Raw genomic sequence first — 21,578 nt, forward strand, 5'->3', positions numbered from 1 at the left:
AAGGAAGGAAGGAAGGAAGGAAGGAAGGAAGGAAGGAAGGAAGGAAGGAAGGAAAGAAAAAAAGGACAAACTTCCTTGGTAAAGACTAATGAAATAAAAACCCTGAGAGTTCTGAGGAAGGAAGGGAAGTCTATGGTTTTTCTGCTAAAAAAGGAAGAGTAGGCTGACTGCAGGAAGCTCGCCATCAGAAAGTATCAGAAAGAACTTTCCTCCATCCAGTCCTTCTATTGGTAATTCCTAGTCAGCGGGTAAAAGACAGGAGAGCAGGACAGTTCTGGTTGTCTGTAGGAGCTGCTCAGAGTTTTCTCGAAAATATTTTCCAAGGGCCGAGGACATAGCTCAATTAGTGGAGTGCTTGCCTAGAATGCACCAAAGTTCTAAGTTCATTCCCCAGCCCTGCACAAATCGGGCGTGGTGTTGCACACCGGTAATCCTAACTCAGCAGGTGAAGGCAGAAGAGATCAGGAGTTCGAGGTCATCCTTAGTTTCACTGCAAGTTAGAGGCCAGCCTGTCTCAAAAAAAAAAATCTTTCCAAACTCTAATATGCTATAATTCTGTGAGAGCTGGGAGTGACCAATTTGCATGTTAAAAATAATAGTTCTTGCTGGGCATGGTGGCACACACCTTTGATCCCAGCATTTGGGCAGCAGAAACAGGTAGATCTCTGTGAGTTCAAGGCCATCCTGACCTACACAGCGAGTTGTGAGTTCAAGGCCATCCTGATCTACACAGTGAGTTTCGGGGCAGTCAGGACTATGTAAAGGGCTAGTTGTGGTGGCACACGCCGGTAGGATTTGCTGAAGGAGGCAGAGGCATGAGGATCACGAGTTCAAGGACTATGTAAAGGGACCCTGACCAAAACAAAAAAAAATTAAAAAGCAGCAAACAAAACAAAATAAGACTAAAAACAATGGCCTTTGGCTATTGGCTGTTGTGGCTCCTTCCTGTTTAAATGCCCGGCTGTTCATCTGTTACCTCTTGGAAGGTTCGCTCCACATCCTGGATCAACTGGTCGCCGTTGTAGTTGTAGCCATCTGCTCCCTCGGCTTCATAATCCCCTCTCCAGTAATCCCCATAGTCTTTATAATCTGAGGTTATTTTTGAAAAGAGAAAGAAGGAAGCATTAAGAAAACAAAAAGAGGGAAATACAGTCTACATGGATTAGTCTTGATGGGACAGTACAGAAGAAGATATTAAGAGGGAAATACAGTCTACATAGATTAGTCTTGATGGGACAGTACAGAAGAAGATATTAAGAGGGAAATACAGTCTACATAGATTAGTCTTGATAGGACAGTACAGAAGAAGATATTAAGGACGATCACACTTTGTTACCCTTCTAGATGTCAACTCAAAAAAAATGCAAATGAAAGTAAAGACTTGCTAATTCTGTTCCTCAGGAGTTTAAGTAGATTATCTGGTTTAACAAGCACAGAAACCATGTGATATTGTGGCCATTCTAAAGCCCATTGTGCTAATTGACAAACTGTGCTTTTTTAAATATCTTCTATTAATTCCTTGAAAATCTCACACAATGTATTTTATCATATCGGTCCCCCACTCCTTTCCCGAACTCGTCCCAGATCCAAGGTTCAGCAGCCACTTCAGAAGAGCGAGCAGAAATCCGTTTTAAGTCAGGCAGGACTGGAGTGAAACCATGATTTCTGTACACGACATGACAGTTGCACTCAAATCAAATTTAGTGTGTATGTTTCAGGTCATACAACATGATGCTATGTTACATATATAGCAAAATTCTTATTATAGGGACACGAATTAACATCTCACATAGTTCCTTTTTTTTTTTTTTTGTCTCATCAAGAGCAACGACAATGTGCTTAGTCAGGAAAAATCCTGAATACTGTAGGCTGTTTCTCACCATAGTCATCATATTGTACATATCATTTTTAATCTCGTTCATCCTGTTAAGTCTAAAGCTCCCCTTGCCCCACCCCCACCCCCAAATGGCAGTGCTGGTGACATGTCCTAAACAGAAGGACTTTGGCCAGGTAAACAAGGCTAAAAGCAGTTTCTGTTTACCGGAAAATCAGATCTCCTAAAGTGGGTTCCTGTTAGCCAGGGACCACCCTTAATCTTCCAGGAATCCTCTCTAACCTTCCCCCAAATGTCAAACACTTTAGACAAATGCCCCAGTTCCCAGTCAATCTTTACGGTCTGTACCAACTCGGAGCCTGTACTGCTGATGGTCAGGAAAGATCTGCTTGCCTTCCTGCCATTTTGTTCTTCTCGCTGCTCACACCCCTAAAGATGGCCTTGGCAGTTTGGTCCCCAATGAACCTTTCTCTCCATCCATTGAGTGGTCCTGTTTGGTAGTTTCTCCATGTTGTTGCCTATACCATGTGCTACTTCAAATCCTTCGGCCTGCATTTTCCCATTTCCTCCCATCACTCCAGTAATGACAGTTTTATTCTTCTTTGTTTGTTTTTTCCAAGGCACGTTTTCTCTCTGTAGCATTGGCTGTCCTGGAACTAGCTCTGGAGACCAGGCTGACCTCAAACTTATAGAGATCCACCTGCCTCTGCCCCCCACCCCCCACCCCGAGTGTTAGGATTAAAAAGGCATATGCCACACCCACTGAAGCAGTCTACCTGAACTAATGGAAGCTCACCAACTCCAGCCGGACTGGGAAGGAACCAGCACAAGCCCAAACTAGTCCCTCTGAATGTGGGTGACAGTTGTATGGCTAGGACAGACTGGGGGGCCACTGGCAGTGGCACCAGGATTTATCCCTACTGCGTGCACTGGCTTTTTGGAACAGATTCTCTTTGGATGGATACCTTGCTCAGCCTGGATATAGTAAGGAAGGCCTTGGACCTTTCCCAAAGCAATGTGTCTTACCCTTTCTGAGGAGTGGATGGGGGTGGGGTGGGGAGTAGGAAGAGGGAACGGGAGGAGGGGAAGGAGTGGGAACTTGGATTGGTATGTATAATGAAAAAAGATAATTTTTCCTTTTTTAAATGTTTGTTTCCTTTTTTAAAATAAAAATAAATAAATAAGTATAAAAGAATGTACAAAATGAAAAAAAAAAGACATGAGCCACCACGGCTCAGTGACATTTCATTCTTTTTCTGTATAGTTAGTTGACCCTTTTACTTACTGTATATCTTTTATTATATGCATATATACATATGATATGGCTTCTTTATTCATTTTTCTGTTAACGGGCACCTGATTTGCTTTCCCCATTGGGGCTACTGTTAAGAATGTGATAAATGTGGGGATCTGAGTACCTGCCCAGAAGGGGGATTACCAGATCATCCGTTCTCTCTGAAACTTCTCTGGGGGCCACCAGATCATTTTTCCGTAATGGTTGCACCAATCTACATTCCCACCAACGGCCTGTGCTTAGAGCAGTAAAATCACGTGTCCAAAGTCACACAGCTGGCAAGGGGCAGAAGCTTACTTGTTTCTAAGCCCTTGGTCCCTACTCATTCTGCCATTATCTTTAAAAAGTGCAATTGATCCCTAAGTTTTTAATCCTGCTTCTGTTGAGGGTCTTATATTCTCAGATGCCACCCACTTCATCTCAGACACTATAACAGTGGTCCTGTGTTTGTTTGCAAATTATTTGTATATATAGCACCCTGAGGGCTCTAGACACACAGATGAACTCTGAGACTGAATTGTGACCAACTGAGGATTTTGGTAAATGAATATTGTCTTTGTCTCTCATCCTGTCTGAATAGTAGGATCTCCACTCAGTGGCAGCATTCACTTAGTTACCCACTGGGGCCTTAGGCCTCCATGAATAATTAATAATTCACGGATTATTCATTTGAGATCCAGTAGTTGAATCTCACCATCCACTTAGAGTGCCACCTTTTTAATGTCCCACTGGCTCCCTGAGACAGGTAACGTGAACCTTTAAGTAAACGATTGCTAATTTAGCGGCATCCAAATATTACAGGGCAAGCTTGGTGAGAAAATGAGGAATAGCCCTGTAACACCCTCCCTGTGGAAAGCGGAAAGACCTGGACAAAGCAGCGCACTTACTGTTTGCTCTTGCCATCTCGTTCTTTAGGACCACATACTCTTCATATAATGGCCTCATCTGCTTGCCCACCTCGGCCCGCCAGCCTTCCCAAACCCAGAGCCTCTCGTTGTAGTCCGTGCTGGTCGCCATTATGTCATCCAAACCTGTTGGCCCAAAGGAAAATGAGCACACATGTGAGGTATTTGTATTTATCATGCAAATAATTTGTATCTACATATATAGAGGCTTTAAAGAATTAAAAGACCGGCAGACATCCAGGTCACTAAGCAAAATGTCATGGGTAGTATCTCTGTACTTATTATTAGATCCAAATGCATCTGCAAAGGAATAAAAATCACTGAAGTAATTTAATTACTGACTTAATAAAATTACTTGAATGTAATAAAATTTACAATGCGTTTTTTTTTTTTAAGTTAAAAGAATCTCTATGAAGGGCCGTAAATACAGCTCAGGAAACAAAAGTGCTTGCTCACAAACATGAGAACCTGAGTCTAAATCCCCAGAAGCCATGGGGAAAAAAAAACTGCGTGTTGAAGGAGAATGGGGAGGGCCCATGGAAGGGTTTAAAGGGAAGAGAGAGAAAGAAGAAATGGTGTAATTGCATTAGAATCTCAAAAACAAACACACACAGCTAGGCATGGCTGGGCATGCAGCTGCAATCCCAGTGCCTGGAGGGACAGAGACAGAAGGATCTCTGGGACTCACTGGCAGCCAACTTGGCTCCAGGCTCAGTGAGAGAACTTGTCTCATGGGAATGAGGCAGAGAGTAAGAGAGCAGGACACCAGCCTCTTCCTCTGACCTCAAAAAGTAATGGATGTCCACATCTACACGCATACATGCACATGTAACACGCATACACACAATGAAAATAAGTACAATTTTTTAAAAAGGAGACTCTGTGAACGGAAACACCTTGGAATGGTTTCGTCTTTAGATGACCCGTCTGCAAAACATTGTGCCATTGTCCAAGGTCTATTTCAGGTTGGGAAATGACTCAACCAGAAAGTGCTTGTCGTACAAGGAGGAGGGCCTGAGTTCAATTTCCAGAACTCATATTTAAAGTCAGGTACGTTGGTATGCACTTGTAATTCCAGCCCCGAGGAATCAGAGACCTGAAAACCCTTTGGACTTGCTGACAAACCATAATATCCGCTTGGTGCATGCCCATCCAGTGAGAGACCCTGTCTCAAAGAGAACTGCTAATGGTTCCTGAGGGATGATGATCGAGGTTGTCCTCTGACCTCTGCCGACCCAAGGGCACTTGCATATGCATATATAGTACGCATACATGAACATACAAATTTTAAAGCTACTACTAAAAGCAGATAACCTACCTGGTTCAAGTAATAAGCATTCCTGTGGATTCTTGGGGTTGCAGACTTTTCCGGTGCTGTAAATGGTGCTCATAGTGTTTAGAATTGTGTTCAACTGCAAATTAAACATGATGAGCAGTGGCAGGCATGGAGAATGTATTACAATGGAGGCAGCATAAAGATATCCTTTTGGTCATGAGTATTTTTCTCTTTTCTCCCTTTTATTTAAATTAGATTGGTTTCTCACACAATGTATTCTGATTATAGGTCCCCCTTCTGCTCCTCCCTGTTCCCCCAACACACCTATCCTTCTCTCTGGCACTGCTACCTTTCTGTCTCTCATTGGAAAAGAACAGGTGTCTAAGAGATAATAAGCAAACAAGACAAAATAAAATATAGCGCGATAAAGCAGAAACTATTACATCGAAGCTGGGCACAGCAACCCCACAAGAGGAAAAGAGTCCCAGAAGCAGGCGAGAGAATCAGAGACTCACTTGTTCTCACAGTCAGAAGTCCCATAAAAACCCTAAGCTAAGAGCTGTGACATATACACAGAGGACCTGGTGCAGACCCACGTTGGCCCTGTGTTTGCTTCTTCCGTCTCTGTGAACTCATGAGCTCACGAGCTTACGGGAGTTTGAAATGCCTCAAAATAGAGCAATTTATATCTTCTTTGCCAAGTATGTTCCTATGTATAGAGAACAAACAGCTTATGCAATTGTCTGTGCCATCAACTAACACAGAATCTTGAGTACTTGTGATAATGCATATAGATTAACTAGAACAAACATGTCCTCCAAAACTCCCAGGTGCATTTTTCACATCCACACAGAGATTGTGTTTCTGTTTCTTTTAGGATTGACTAAGACTCCACTATGTTCGACATTCTGATAATTCTGAACTAAACAAGTCTCTGACCTTCAAAGTTCCCCAAGTCATGGAATAAGATGGCCACGTAGTGGATCACAGTATAAGGAGCAGGTACTGTAACTGTCACCAAAAAGTGATGTGACAATATTAACTAAGGAGTGGGGAGGGTAGAATAAGGGGGAATAGTAACCTGGGGGTCTAGAAACGGCTTCCTAGAGCAAGGGCCCTTAGAGGTGCAAGATCCAGAAGCAGAGATTGGTCAGGTAAAGGAAAGGAGAAGGTGGACCTTAAGGTGGGAAAGGCAAGCTGTTTTTAACAGTGGTGAAGTGGTGCTCACTGAAGGGAGTGGAGGCCAAGAGAACAGAGAGATAAGTGGGGTCCAGATCACAAGGAGCAATCTATGCCACAATAAAGAGTTTCAACTTTACCCTGTAGGTACAGGGGTGTGGAGATACTAGGTAAAGCCGAGCTGCTCAAGGGCATCACCGGGGCAGGTCAGCAAAAGGTTTATTTCCACTCCAAGATAAATACAGGAATGGAGAGAATAAATGTCTGTAAGGCTTTTTGTAAAAGTCAATAGAGCCATTATATCTAAGCATGAGACCAATTGAACTTACGCACATGTTGATCCATGGTGGGTCGGGAACACAGGAAGAAAGGAGACAGAAATGAACGAGAAGAAGGGAAGCAAGGAGAAAGGAAAGAACAGAGGACTGATTTCTCCACACAAATAATTAAAATGCTGGATTTCTCCTAACGCCCTCATGCATTTATTATTTTGCTCTGCTACGGACGCATTGTCTGGAGAACATGAGATAAATCCCATGCTCTAAATCTCCACAAGATCCCATAAATCTAAGGCAATGCATCTACCTTAGCACAAAACCACTGTGGTCTCTTTCTCTACCTATGTTTCAGTCTCGCCTCTGTTTGCATGCATCCTGAACTCTCCTCTGTTCGCATGCATCCTGAACTCCCCTCTGTTCGCATGCATCCTGAACTCCCCTCTGTTCGCATGCACCCTGAACTCTCCTCTGTTCGCAATCCTGGTTTTTTGTAATTATTTGTAATTACATTGCAATTATTTGGGGCTTTTTCAAAACACAAATGCCTAGGAGCCACAGAGACTGCAGTAGACTGTCTACATGCAAATGGGCAAGATTCCACATGGAGTTCTTGTTTTTTTAAAAAAAAGTAGACGGAGGGACAAGGGCAAGACAAGATAAGGTAGATTAATAACTTAGTGGAATAGTTAAATCCGAGGAATGCAGAATAATAAATATCAACTTGTAGAAACAAATACCATATGGCTTTATCTCTGTTCTTATCATGCACTTTTATTTTTATAAATGGAGATTAAGACATACATAGCTCGAGAGGACAAGCCCCTGAGAGAGGACACTTTGATGTAAAAGAGCTGAATATTTTAGATAAAAATATTTCAATAGGCTATATCAGGGGTCTGCTGTGTGTTTTCATAAAGCTTCGTTGGAAGACAGCCAAATCCATTCATCTATGTATTATCTATGGCTGACTTCCTGCTCTGATGGCAGAGCTGACTTGTTGTGACACAGACAATACGGCCTGCAAAACCTAAGATATTTATTTTATGTCTCTTTACAGCTTGCTTTCAAGTTTGCTGGCCCCTGACTGGGGCATGGGATGAGAGATGGTATTTTAACAGGGTAAACATAAGAATTTTTGGAATCAGCTCAGCATAGGATGGTATTTAATGTGCCATTTTACTGCTATTTTGACAAAAAAAATATTTGGGTGATTTATCAAGAATGACGTTGATATGAACTAAGTAAGGCATTTAGCAATAAGAACAAACAGCAACACCAAAAAAGAAAGTTGCTCTGGTAGACTCCTAGACCGCCTCAGTCAAGGCAGACCAGAGTGTGCAAAATGTCATATTCCAGTTTGCCTCTGTGCAGATCAGAGCCCAAGTATCTTCTTTCACCCGTCAAAAAGATTTTAACTTGGATCATAAATGTTATAGTTCCCCTACCTAGGCACAGAGCTGCCGTTACTATCTTTGCAGATAAAGAACTCCTGCATGTGGGCTATGAATGTGTATTACTGTGCGCACATTTCAACTCTTGAGACCAGGACTAAACTGTTCACAACCACACCTGCTTGTTCTTGTCTGCGGAGAGTGCCGACGACCCGCTCTGCTGAAGCGTCTGCAGTTGACGTTTGAGGAGGAGGTTCTGAATTTCTTGTAGGGAATAACTTTTGGCAAGCTTAGACTGTTCTTCATAAAAGGCAGACCATTTGGCAGCAGCCTCGTTCTGAAAAATAAATAAAATAAAGTTGGACAGAAGATATAGTCCAAAGAACATCTGGTGAAATGGCCACTACTTCCTGCGTGGCTTAGTCCCTTACTTTGCTGGGGGTCAAGGTTTAGGTTAAAAGTAATCAGGCCACTCTTGGGCCACGTTCTTTCTGGCCCAGTGCCTAGTTTTCCCAAGGGTCCTGTCCCAAGAACTGGAAGTAAATTCTCACAGATAATTCACACTGTGAGGCCCTGGAACTGCTGTGACGTGGGTGAGTTGGCCAAAGATTCAGGGAGGAATGGTCTAAAAGGAGAAGCTTGCAGATCTCAAAGTAGACAGACACAATGGGAATACAGTCCCTTGTGACCACCGGAGCCATGAGAAACGAGAAGCAGATCAAAGAGAGCGCCTGGGTGCCATGGTTTCCTGCAGGAATTAGGACCTTCTATTGTGATCTCAAAGAAGCCGGGCGATGGTGGCGCATGCCTTTAATCCCAGCACTCGGGAGGCAGAGGCAGGCGGACCTCTGTGAGTTCGAGACCAGCCTGGTCTACAAGAGCTAGTTCCAGGACAGGCTCCAAAACCACAGAGAAACCCTGTCTCAGAAAAAAAAAAAAAAAAGCAACAAGTGCTCTCAAAGAAAGGCTTCCCGGAGCAGGGCCATTTGGTAGGGTGGCCACTTCGCAACAGACATCCCCAGAAGGCACCAAGCAGGTAGTGATTCTGGGATCCACCAGCCTCCCCGCAGCCCCATCTTGACAATAGGCAGAATGGACTTCTCCCAACTTCTCTAGCGCAGTCTTCTCTCAATGCACAACTTCACTTGCATTTGGCAAAGGAAAAACGGAACAACTGCTTTCTACATGGTATTACTTTGGGTCGCACAAAAGAGGTGGCCTGTGGGCCACCTGGAGCCAGACACCTCTGGCTAGCTGTGTAAATTTGGACAAATAAGTTCTCTCACATGATCAAACAGGTCTAGAGAGGCAACTGTGACTTAAGGCTTCTTGTAAGTATTATAGCAATTACACACCACGAAGGGCTCCCCAGAGTGCCTGATTCCTCCGAAGCACTTAATAAATGCTATTTTATTGCGTATAGAGAAAAATTCCTGTTCTTAAGTTGCTTAGAATTGTATCAGACGAGTGGGATATGCATTAAGAATGCCTTCTCAATGAAACACAAGTATATAATAACATAGGACCCACAAAGGAATCAATCCGTTTCTATAATAAGAGGACTAAAAATCATAACAGGGATCCAAAGTGTTTCAAGTATTCATAGAGGAGAGGAGACTTAAGTAACCGTGAAGTAGGTAGGAGTCGGGTGACTGGACAATGCTCTGAAAAACAATTTGCCTCTTTTTGAGCTTTAAAAAAAATACCCATGTGATGGAAAAATCCTTGTGTCGCTGTTTTTATCCATTAGCCAAGGGACTAAGCAAGGTGGTGGAGCTGACAGTCAATGAAGCATTCTGACCTAGAATCTAGGGCAGACAGACTCTGTGATTGCTATTGGTCACTCCTGTGCATGCTATCCTCTTCAGCAGGAACAGACTTATAACCAATCCCATGGAACAAAAGGAGCAAGATGTGCATATTTACATTATGTAAGACTGTCATTTTTATCTCGTTAACAGACCCTTTGCCTTGTGCATGCGTGTGTATATCATACATTATGAGAATTAAAAATTACTTTATCTTGACTTGCATTTTCAAATTGATTCATATTTCCATAATTCAAATTAATAATAATGCTCCTGAATAATGCTCTTTTCCAAGCTATCCTTTTACATTTTGTTTTACTGTTTATTCTATATCCTCCCCTAAGGCTCCTGACCCTAAGTAAAATAGACAGCCTAGTTGTTATGCAGAGACACAAATCCAGTTCATATACACCTATTCAACTTCTTAAACGGTGGCTGCTGGCTACATATAAATTATAGACCTGACTTGCGTATGAAGCAAAGCTTAGGCAACAACTTATATAGTTCCTCATCTTCAAGGAGCAAGCTGGGATGACACAAACAGCCCTCCACACTCCCTCTGTGCACAAGCAGACAAGATACAAGTGAAACAGCCAAGTTTTCTACAGACATCCATAGGGGCTTCGGGAACAAGACATGTGTGTTTGGAACAACAGGGGGACTTTCACTCTCTGACTTCCGTATAGAACTGTAGTGAGGTAGTGAGTGCGTATTTCTAGCCTGAGAGACTCCCTTGCAATTCCAAAGGATACAAGTATAAACTACTTAAATGCTACTTTTAAATGTTTAACAACATATTCGAACTATCTGCGTATATTAAATCGGATACTTTCATTGTGGTTTTAAAGGTCTGCATGTGAGCTTTTGTCTTAGGACATAGATCTCGTGGCCCCTACCCAAAATTGTGTCACTTTTATTCAAGCAATAATTTTGTCAAATAACATATTTTCTTTTCTGCGAACCTAGATATCTCTCTCTCTCTCTCTCTCTCTCTCTCTCTCTCTCTCTCTCTCTCTCTCTCTGTGTGTGTGTGTGTGTGTATGAAAACTAAAATGAGAACATGGGGGGGAATCTAGGAATCTATGTTAAGGGAGATAGGAAGAAAAGAGGAAAGAAAGAGAGAGAAAGGCCCTCTGCGGGGAAGACAGAGAAGAGCAAGAGAATAAGAGAGTGGAGACCAAATATGACCAAAGTGTGCCTGAAAATGCTACACTGAATCCCCTTACTTCATATGTTACCATTTAAAAAATTAACTTAAAAGATGGCGAATTTAAAAAACCCACCATATTCTTGAGTGAAGAAGCAAATTCTAGCTATCCATGTTAATATAATTATATGTTAATATAATTATATAGAATTAGTATTATATAAACTTCTTATTTCCTAGGCAAGTCTTTATGACCTATATTTATTTTTTTCAAAGTTATAAATCACAGCTTCATCCTTTAATCAGGGCTGATAAATTATAGCCCTTGGGCCAAGCTCAGATATCACCTGCTTTTCTTCAATAAACTTTTATTGGTAAGTCACACATATCAACCACAGTTCCCCCTCCCTCCCCTCCTCCCGCTCCCTATCTATGCCTCGGAATGGGTAAGGCCTGCCGCGGAGAGTCAACAAAGCCTGGCACATCAAGCTGAGGCAGGACCAAACCCTTTCTCCCTGCAGCAAGGCTGAGCAAGGCATCCCACCATAGGGAATGTATTCCTAAAAAAATCCAGTTCATGTTCCATTTCGCTATCACAATTAGAAAAGTACCTTCTATCTCATCTAAGGGTTCTGATAAACACAGTTGTGAGAAAATAAGTGCCTGTTCAGGTCTCCAGATGGGACAGTACTAAATAAGAATGAACAAGCCACTGCGGGGCTGTGTGCTTCTGAAGAGACCGTGAGAAGGTATACCGCTCCAATCTTTCCTAAAACTAAGGTTGATCCTTGCTTTCAGTGAAGAACTAGCATAACTCTTAAGGCCTGTGAAGTATTTATATGCTCAAATAGGCAGTTATCTCTGAAAATTCATGATGCGCAGATGAGCGCAGTTTCTTCTTGTGAGAAATTGTTTGAGATGTAAAGCACTCCCTCTTATTTTCTCTTTATCTAGAGCGCAACAGTGAAGCTAGACCATCGGCAATCTCTCAGTCCTAGACTTATGGAAATGAAAAGTTGGAGAGAACCTTAATCATCTGGGGGCCTTAAGGTCCAACAAACCTCCAAGGAAAAGGTCTATCCTCAAGCCCTCCCTATATGCTGGTCTGGTTTCCAGATATGGCCCTCAAAGTCACACCAAGCTCAGAGAACAAAACTGCTTTGGTCAGTTTTTAAACATTCCCAGAGACTTGCAAAATGGAAAAAAAATGTATCCTATTCAATGGGGTAGACAACACAAGTTATATAAATCCTATTACTACATTCTAGAATTAGAAAGTCTTTCTATATTTTGTATGAGAAGGTTGACAATTTAAGTTTTCAAATATTTGGAAACTATGTTTTTTTTTTTACTTTTTTGTCTAGTTTTAGTTATTTTGTTGTTGTTTTGCTTCTTTTTTTGTGTGTGTGGGGGGGATCAGTGTTTCTCTGTGTAACAGCCCTAGCAGTTCTGGAACTTGTTTTGTAGACCAGACTAGCTCAAACTCAGAGATCTGCCTGTCTCTGCCTCCCAAGTGCTGGGATTAAAGGCGTGCGCTACCACCACCATCTGGCTTATTTTTTCGACTTTTATCTTCTGGGGAAAACAGACTCAGTCCTGAACTCCAGTTTGCTTGTATCACGGTGATGTTCCTCCACTCTTGTCCTCACATATGGGTATGGTATGCTTCATGAAGCATGGCATGGAGCCATTAGGGACAGGGATTAAGTTAACATTCTCTCCTTGGCTACAGACTACCAGTTAATTGACCACTATCAGGCTGAGTACCCCTGAAGACAGGAACAGAAAAGAGAAATGGGGATGCCCAGAGACTCTACAAGACCCATTGTCTTATAGAGCATTGGCCTTCCACTCTCTCTAAACAACTTCTGAATAAAACAGCAACATTAGAAAAAAAGAAAGAAAGAAAGAAAGAAAGAAAGAAAGAAAGAAAGAAAGAAAGAAAGAAAGAAAGAAACAGTTGCCAGGCAATCTTCAAAGCTCTCTTCAGGGCGGTAGATCCTAGTAAGTGGGCAGTTGCTACAGTTACTGCTACATTCTAGAATCTTCTTGCTCTCTCTAGAATTAAAATGATACAGAGACATTCTATGCTGCTTTTGAGCTACTGGCCTTGTTATTAAAAACCAAGTATGCCTGTTTTAAAATTATTATTAAGAGGCTCCAATTTCTCCCTAAAATCTGGGGTCTCTGTGTGTAGGAAGGTCGGGATTGAGTTGAATTCACTAATAAAGAAGAATTTGAAGGGCTGAGGAGATGACTGAGAAAGCAAAGGGCCTGCCATGCAAGCGCAGGCCCGGATTGAATCTCCAGAACCCGTGGGAAATGGTGGCACTCCCCCTGGAATTGCAGCACAGGGGGGACAGACCCAGGAAGACCCTGGGGCTTTCTAATCGAATGGTGCACTCAGGAGGCAGAGGCAGGCATAGCTCTGTGAGTTCGAAGCTAGCCTGACATATAGAGTGGGTTCCGGGACAGCCAGTGCTACACAGAGAAACCCTGTCTCAAACAAACAAAGAAACAAACAAATTCATCAACAAAAAGACCCTGTCTCAAAAATAAGGTGGATAGACCCTGAGGAACGACACACGTGGCTAACCTCTGGCAACACACAGGCACACACAGGCACACACACACACACACACACACACACACATTCATACTCACTCCTGTGCCCTAGAGGAAGATTTACAAAGAATCTTATTTCAAAAATCAAACCATGGGGCTGGAAACCACCTGCAAATTTCTTTTGATTTTTCAAACGAAAGTTTTTTTCTATTAACTTCTGACCCAACCTATTAGTGCAGAGGCACAGATGCAAACAGAAAACAATCATCTTGGGGGCTGGAGCAATGGCTCAGAGGTTAAGAGCACTGACTGTTCTTCTACAGGTCCTGAGTTCAATTCCCAGCAACCACATAGTGACTCACAACCATCTATAATGAGATCTGGTGCCCTCTTCTGGGGTACAGGTACACATGCAGGTAGAACATTGTATACATAATAAATGAATAAATCTTTTTTTTTTAAAAAAAAAGAAAACAATCATCTTTCCTGGGAAGCATTTCCAGTTGTCCAGTGATGAAGTTTTCAGCTAGATATGTTAAGTGATGGTGGCCTGAATGTATCTAAAATATGTGTGCCATGTTATGTCAATTAATTATCTTCATGGGTAGTTTGTTGTTGTTGTTGTTACTTGATAGATGCTGGGCTCATTTAGGAAGAAGGAACCTCAACTGAGTAAATGCCTCCATCAGACTGGCCTATAGGCAAGTCTGTGGAGCATTTTCTGGATTAATGATTGATGTAGAAGGGCCCAGTCCAATGTGGGTGGCGCCTTCCCATCCCTGGGTTGGTGGTCCTAGGGTATCTAAGAGAAAAACTTAACAAGTCACCAGGAGCAAGTCAGTAAGCAGAATTCTTCCATGGCTTCTGTTTCGGATTCTTGCCTCCAGGTTCCTACCCTGAGTTCCTCTGCCCTGACTTTCCTCTGTGATGGACTGTTCCCTGGACAAGTATGACGAATTAAATTCTTTCCTTCCCAAGTTGCTTTGGGTCAGTGTTTGATCACAGCAAGAGAGACCCTAACTAAGATACTTACAGACCCAGCTTGGTTATCCACCAATGACTTCTAGAGTAATATATGATTTCCTTAGCAGTTTTTATCCAAGAGCATTTATTTCTTGGCCAGAAGTGACATCATCTTAAAAGTTCCATAAAAAGACCAAATTACTGATGGAGGTAGTCACACGCACCATAGTGGTAGTGGAAAGTAGGAAGTCTGCGTTGAGCAAAACTTTTTTCTTATCCCTGCTTTCTGATTCCTGCCTCACTCTATGCTAGCATCATTGAGGGCATCATATAGATAAAGTTTACACCTTTTATTTCAGGTATCTCTCACAACATTGTCTAAGGAACGCCATACTATGCCAGATCTGTAGACTGGCAACCCCCAAATCCTGACTCTTGAAAGTCACCTCAGGAGACAATATGAAAATAAGGCAAGTGGTCCTCAGTAATGTCACCATGATAGGACAGGAACACACAAATGTCATACAGTCTAATTTCCTGTTCTGTATCAATTACCTGTCGCAATAATAAGACTATCTAAGAAACAACCAAAAAAAAAGCCTCAATAGCGTAAGTGTTTATAGTTTATATGCCTAAAATAACTCAGAGTTGGCAGACACCTCTGCTGATCTTGGCTGAATTTGCATGCAACTCTGGAAGTTGGCTTCTGCTTGGGCAACTACTTAATAGTTGGCCAGCCTAAACAGGTTCTCTTGGCAAAGAGAAAGGTGTGAGGGACAAGCCCCAATTGTTCAAGTCCATCAAGTCACTGCTGTCATCAGCCCTGCTTAACACAAACGAATGATGGACACGCTCACTGAGCCTGCAGTGGGATGGCACTACAAAGTGACATGACCTTAGCCATTATTATGGCAAAGGATGAAGACCTGAGTCCATCAGTGCAATTGACTGTACTTCCTACACCCACGGTAGAGCCCACGCATCTGTCTAAATGTGCTGAAAGCCGAGTTAGTCTCACATTTTTCAGATTAAAGTTTTACAGGTCTTATCAGCTTCACCACCTGTGGTGTAAGCAGTGTGTCCCTCTGTTTACTCTGAATTTATCTCGGGTGTGCTTCCAGCTGAATTGCCTTTCAGGTAGAAAAAGATTGGGCCAATACAATTGTCAACACTCTGTCCTTCGCTGTTCCAGGTCACACGTTTCCATTAGTGAGGTTTTCTACAGCTCCCAGCCCTCTCTGACCTCTAACTCATTCTGACTATTATTGGGAAGGGGCAAGGATCCCTTTCTTTCTTCCTTCCTTACTTTTTTTTCTTTACATTTGAACACCAGCATTACGTTTTTAAAGGCTTGAGAAAAGTTCTCCCTTTTACTTCCAGAACCTTCTGAACAACGCTAATCATTATAGTCATGCAAATGTATTTAGTCAATATCTTCAGGAGACAATCCAAAATGACTTCTAAATCCCTTTGCTGATCAGAACTATTTCTTCTGGTTCATCAGCTTCCTGCAGCAGCCCGCTCACACCCAACTTGGATTTTCCAGACCAGTTCCAATTCATGCAATTCCAAATATATGACAACTTTTGGTGGCAAAGGATTTTGTTATAGTAAGGATTATTCTTATCAAATACTTGCTTTTGCGTTAGTGATCTTCTAAAACCCTTATATGGGCATTTCATAAATACTTATTTTATGGGCGAATTTTTTTCAAAATTTGCACGGCCTCCCTGAAGCAATAAATGTATCACACTACTAAGATCAGAAGGACCTAACAGCCTCAGAGATATCGGTGGTAATCTCAAGTATTTTACTGACTTTCTGTTAAGAGTCAGTTCCTGCTAAGTGAATGTTAAACTCTGGGAATTTCAGAACTATTTATTTTCTCTGTCCAAGAAGTTCATTTTCCATTACCCATCCCCCCCCCCCCAAGATAAACTAGATCATCAGATAATCTCATTAAAGCAAACTCGGTGTCTAACTCTGCAAGTCAGTGCAAATCTAAGAACAAGTGGAGATCTAAAATAAAACAGGAAAGTCTGCAGTATGCAAATTTATGGGAACACATTCTCCCCTTTGCCCACGAAAGGCTCGCTGTAAAATACACAGACAAAGGTTGATATTTCTTAATTCTTGACCCTGAATTCTCCACTGACAAGGCCAAAAAGCAGGCAAAGGAAGGAACATGATGGCTTTTTCCCAGAAACCTACTTCCCAGCAGCTGTTCTGTGAATCTCAGAAAAGCCTCGGAAATGGGAGAAGCTCGCTTCCTTCAAATCTGACCTTTCCGGGGCGATCTTCACTCACAAGCACCTGAGCTGAGCATGTGGCTCGGCGTGAGTACTTTCCTGGCATGCACAGGGCTCTGGGTTACAGTTCCATATCACACAGCAAAAAAAATCTAATAAAACCTGCACTCCTGAGATACCAGAGACACAATGGGCTTTTCAAAATGCAAAGCCACTGAATAATACTTCTTGATGAAGGTTAAACCAGATGCCAGGTACAGTATCAAATTACATACAAACACTCACACACACCCTGCATATTCTTTAAATTCAGCATTCCCTTATAGTGTACTCTATATTTTAATACTCTGATCATAATAAATGGGTCTGAAGGAAGTTAACACAATTACTCAACTAAATGGGAACAAATACAGAGACCGACAGCTGGATATTTTGCACACACAGAGTGAGGGACCTTGAAACACTCAGTTCTAAAAGGGAATTCTCCATCACATCCCTCCCCTCAGGGTTCAGGGAACCCTGAAGAAGAGGAGGCAGAGAGAGTGCCAGAGCCAGACAGGATGGAGGACACCAAGGAAGCAAGGCCCTCTAAAGCGACGGGACTGACCAGATGGGCTCCTAGATAGCTGAAAGGAGAAATGGACAGATGCCCCCGTCGCTAGCCCGGAAGCTATCTCCAGTTGATAATCACTTGCAAATGAAAATAGAATTTGCTTCAGGGGCGTCTCACTGAAGAAATCAACTACTCTTAAGGGTAGACTATATGTCCAGCAGTAGGTGGCCAGCAGAGACTAATTCAATGGCGTCTTTGGAAGGTCCTTGTCTCATAATGTTGGGTCAGTTCTTTTCCTTTTTGTTTTGTTTGTTTTTTTAATTGTATCTTATTTTATTTTACATATATATATATATACTTTGTGTGTGTCTCTCTGTCTCCCTCTCCCTCCCTATAGGTCCTTTGTGTATACTTTACAGCTTCCGGTTTAGTGTTTTTGTGGGATTCCTGAGTGTACAAACAAGTGGGTCTCTGTGTCTCTATCCGTTTCTTGGGCTCTTTTCCTTCTGTTTGTTTGTCTTGCCCTAATCTGATGTGTCAGTTTTTGTTCTAGTTGATTAGATTTCGTTTTATTACTCTCTTTTAGACTCCTGCTTGGTTTCTGATGAGAGACAGAGAGGGAGTGGATCCAGATAGAAGGGGAGTTGGGGAGGAACTGAGAGGAGGAGGGGGAACTGTAATCAGGATATAGTATGTGAGGGGACAATCTATTTTCTAAGACACGTTAGACCTTCAGCCTCTACGATTCAAAGGAGGAACTGCACCCAGGGTTTTTGGCCCAACTTCATACTTACTGTGTCATGGTCACACTGCACTCCATGTGAACGTGTTGGCCCCTATAGCACAGTGCGTCTCAGCAACCTCATCTCAGAACTCCTGTGACACCTGTCCATTGCCTAGCATCTAAGAGAATCTCAACACACGAAACGAGGGGAGAACAGAAAGATGAATCATCACACACACACACACACACACACACACACACACACACACACACACAGTTGCCTCTCTTGGCAGGGAAACTCACACCAGTTCACCTGAGTGTCTTGATGCCCCTCTTTGCCACTTCCTGCAAACGGGATATGGAGTCCCTTGTCGTTTTTCTTTCATTTAAGTGTGTTTTATTCCTTTAAAGGGTACACAATTTTCTCCAGTTTAAAATATCTAATGTTTTATACTCTTCCATTTCTAGTTTTTGCTCTAATCAACCTGCATGATTAAAAATAACACCTTTTTATTTGCACTGAGCCTCTGAGCCAAACCACAGCACCACAATAATCTCAGAGATGGTCTCAGCAGATAGAATTGCATCTCAATCTATAATATGAGTTCTGCATATGTAGGCCCTCAAAAGAACTATTCTGTTCCTCTTCAAAACCCCTCACTCCCTCTTCTACTAATAACAGCAATGTCTTCCTTTTCTCCTGAGTCCACAAGCATCAAGCATTATTCAGGCGTCTCGGTAGAGCTGATGGGAGTATTATCTATTTGTTCACAGGTGAATAATTTAATACTTAGGTAAGAAAGACGGCTCAGTGGTTATGAATGTGTACTTTCTTTGCAGAGGACGCAAGCTTGGTTCCCAGTATCTACACCTGGTGGCATAACTTCAGCTCCTGGGATATGCAATATCTCTGACCTTGATGGGCACCTGCACTCGAATGCATGATTTTAAAATGATAAGAAGAAATCTTAACACAAAAAGTAACTAAGACTCAGACTGTCTAATTAACTAACTCATGTTCACTCTGCTAAAAAGTGCTCGGGCCAGGATTTGGATGTCAGTAGTCTAGCTCCAGGCTAGCTAGCTTTCAAAGTATGATGTTAGTCTCACCATGAATCATGCAGCTGAGAAAAATCTACAGTACACTTTAGTCCCCTCAAACAAAAACCAAATAAAAAATTGAAAACCAGTTATACTAAAGAGGACATGGGTAAGACCAAAATGTGAGATCAGATAAAGGCAACTCATTTGGCAACATTAGAAAAATCTCCCTGATTTCCTTGAACTTTGGTAAAATAGAAAAAAAGTCTTAAGATTTCAAAGGAGTCAGCAATTCCCAACTTTACTCTGTTCTATGAATGACAGTAATTTGGATACACAGCACCCGGATCATTTGAAAGAAGGAAGCTTCAAAACTCCAGTTTTGAAGGAAAGCGTTGCTTGGGGGTGGGGGGGAATGAAAGTCTTTCCTAAATAGTTATTCTATTTTCCACCACTTACATATACTTAAAAGGCACTTCAGGATCTGTGAGAAAAAAATAATTCTAAGTGCTTGTACTTGTCAAGTAAAATATGTTGCTTTCCCAGAGTAGGCTGAGATTTTTTCAGGACTGGTTTAATTATAGCTTTTCTTCTGTGACCTTTGGAAATTCCTCAGCGCTCTGTGACAATGGAAGAAGGAATTCCCAAGTCCAGTTTCACCTAAGCCATGGTTACCTTAATTACTAAGTGACTGCCTTCAGTAAACTGCCACTTGCATTTTTCAGTTACTATGTCATTTGTAATCCTCATAGAGTCCTTTTGGCATTATAAGCTAAAGAAAGTTATTGACTCAATAACTTCCAACATTTCCGTGAATGCTCTGCATGGCCAGTATAATGAGAATAGTGATGGTAACTTTATCAAAAATTTCCACTCGTCTCTGGAACAGTCTCTGGAATCTGGGCAGAGAATTCATTCATAATAATTTTCCAGATGAACTCTAAGGTCAATTGAATTTAGTCATCTGGAATCCTAGGATCAGAGCTACAGAGGCAATTATTCAACCTCACACTTTAGAGACTTCTATGATTTCCCTCTCCACTTTTATAGGCAGTAACTGTAATCTTCTATAAGCAATCAATACCCCCAGGTAGTCTCAAAAACTCACCATCTTTTGGGCATTCTCCTCAGTAATATTGGTGTTATAATTCCAAGAAGCAAGTGCACTTTGATAAGACAGGTCTTCAGCTTCCTGGTTAAACTTGTCTAAAAATGCCTTGGCATCTTCCTCGATGATAGACTGGACGGTAGTTACAGCAACAAGGCTGAGAAGGAGCCAGGAGGAGCGTGACATCTTTCCCTGTGCACCAAGCTCCCATCCACTGAGCAACTTTCCCTAGAGTAAAATCTCTTCATGAGTTTTTCTCTCTCATCAGCCTTTGAACTTGGGTTGGGCACTGAGAAGGGAAGACAAAAAAAAAAAAGCAGAAGAAGAAACAGAAGAGAACAGTAAACAAGCTGCTGAACCAATATGAAGTTAATCCTGGAGAGGACAGATATGTAAACAGATTTTTTAGAATGATTTTTTTAAATAAACTAAATAAAGACATGTTATTCATTAATCCTAGAAAACCTTAGCTCTGCTAGTATTTTATGGCCAAATCAAAACTCGGACATTTGGTTAATATGTTCCTTAAAAGCTGTTAAAGTTACACTGTGGATTACTATGATTTTTCAGTAACAAAAAAGAGGCTAGCATTAGAAAGTATGGCGACACATTGGAACTTATAACTGTTTCCGACCATTCTATCGATAAGTTATACATATTTTCTTTTTGTTGTTTTTTTTTTGATTAGTTGTTTTTTAAAACAGGGCTTCTTTGTAAAGCCCTGGCTGTCCTGGACTTTGTTCTTTAGCCTAGGCTGGCCTCAAACTCACAGAGATCCTCCTGCCTCTGCCTCCCGAATGCTAGGATTAAAGACATATGCCACCACTGCCCAAGCCCATTCTTGATTTCAATTTCAAGAGAATTCTCACAAAAATTCACTTCCTTGTTTAACAGTTTCCTTCCCAGTAGGCAACTTTGCCTTTGTCTTTATGAGCTTTGGTGTTTTTTTTTTTAAAAAAAACACACACACACACAAAACTTATTTCTCTTCCCATTTAAGAACCTGTAAGACTCTTCTCTGCTCTGTAGGTTTAATCCTCCCCAATGCAGCTTTGGCAAAGCTTCAAGCTGTTGTTCTCCATTTCTTGGGAGACATGTTAAATTCTAGTTCTCTAGCTGACTTCATCATGTGCCTCTTTCCCTTTGGCTTACCTGCTTAAAGTTTAGCTGAGATCACCAGGAAGTAATAATGCCTCCACATTATGAAATCCAAAGCGCATCCACGTCAGGTCCCGGCCTTCCCTAGGCAAGGGATCATGGCAA

General features: G+C 41.9%; 1 protein-coding gene across 1 annotated transcript in view; it reads right to left on the reverse strand.

Moving 5' to 3' along the window:
- The window catches only part of Ace2 (angiotensin I converting enzyme 2), a 50,243-nt gene extending 29,742 nt beyond the window's left edge, over nucleotides 1–20,501 (reverse strand). The window contains exons 1-5 of the mRNA XM_005358761.3: nucleotides 20,316–20,501; nucleotides 8,336–8,494; nucleotides 5,352–5,445; nucleotides 4,016–4,159; nucleotides 977–1,089 (exon numbers count right to left, since the gene is read on the reverse strand). Of these exons, the coding sequence (XP_005358818.1) occupies nucleotides 977–1,089; nucleotides 4,016–4,159; nucleotides 5,352–5,445; nucleotides 8,336–8,494; nucleotides 20,316–20,501 (696 nt within the window). The remainder of the gene's footprint in view (nucleotides 1–976; nucleotides 1,090–4,015; nucleotides 4,160–5,351; nucleotides 5,446–8,335; nucleotides 8,495–20,315) is intronic.
- Between the last annotated feature and the right edge of the window lie 1,077 nt (nucleotides 20,502–21,578).

The sequence above is a fragment of the Microtus ochrogaster genome, chromosome X (genome assembly GCF_000317375.1).
Source record: "Microtus ochrogaster isolate Prairie Vole_2 chromosome X, MicOch1.0, whole genome shotgun sequence".
Classification (NCBI taxonomy): Eukaryota; Metazoa; Chordata; class Mammalia; order Rodentia; family Cricetidae; genus Microtus; species Microtus ochrogaster.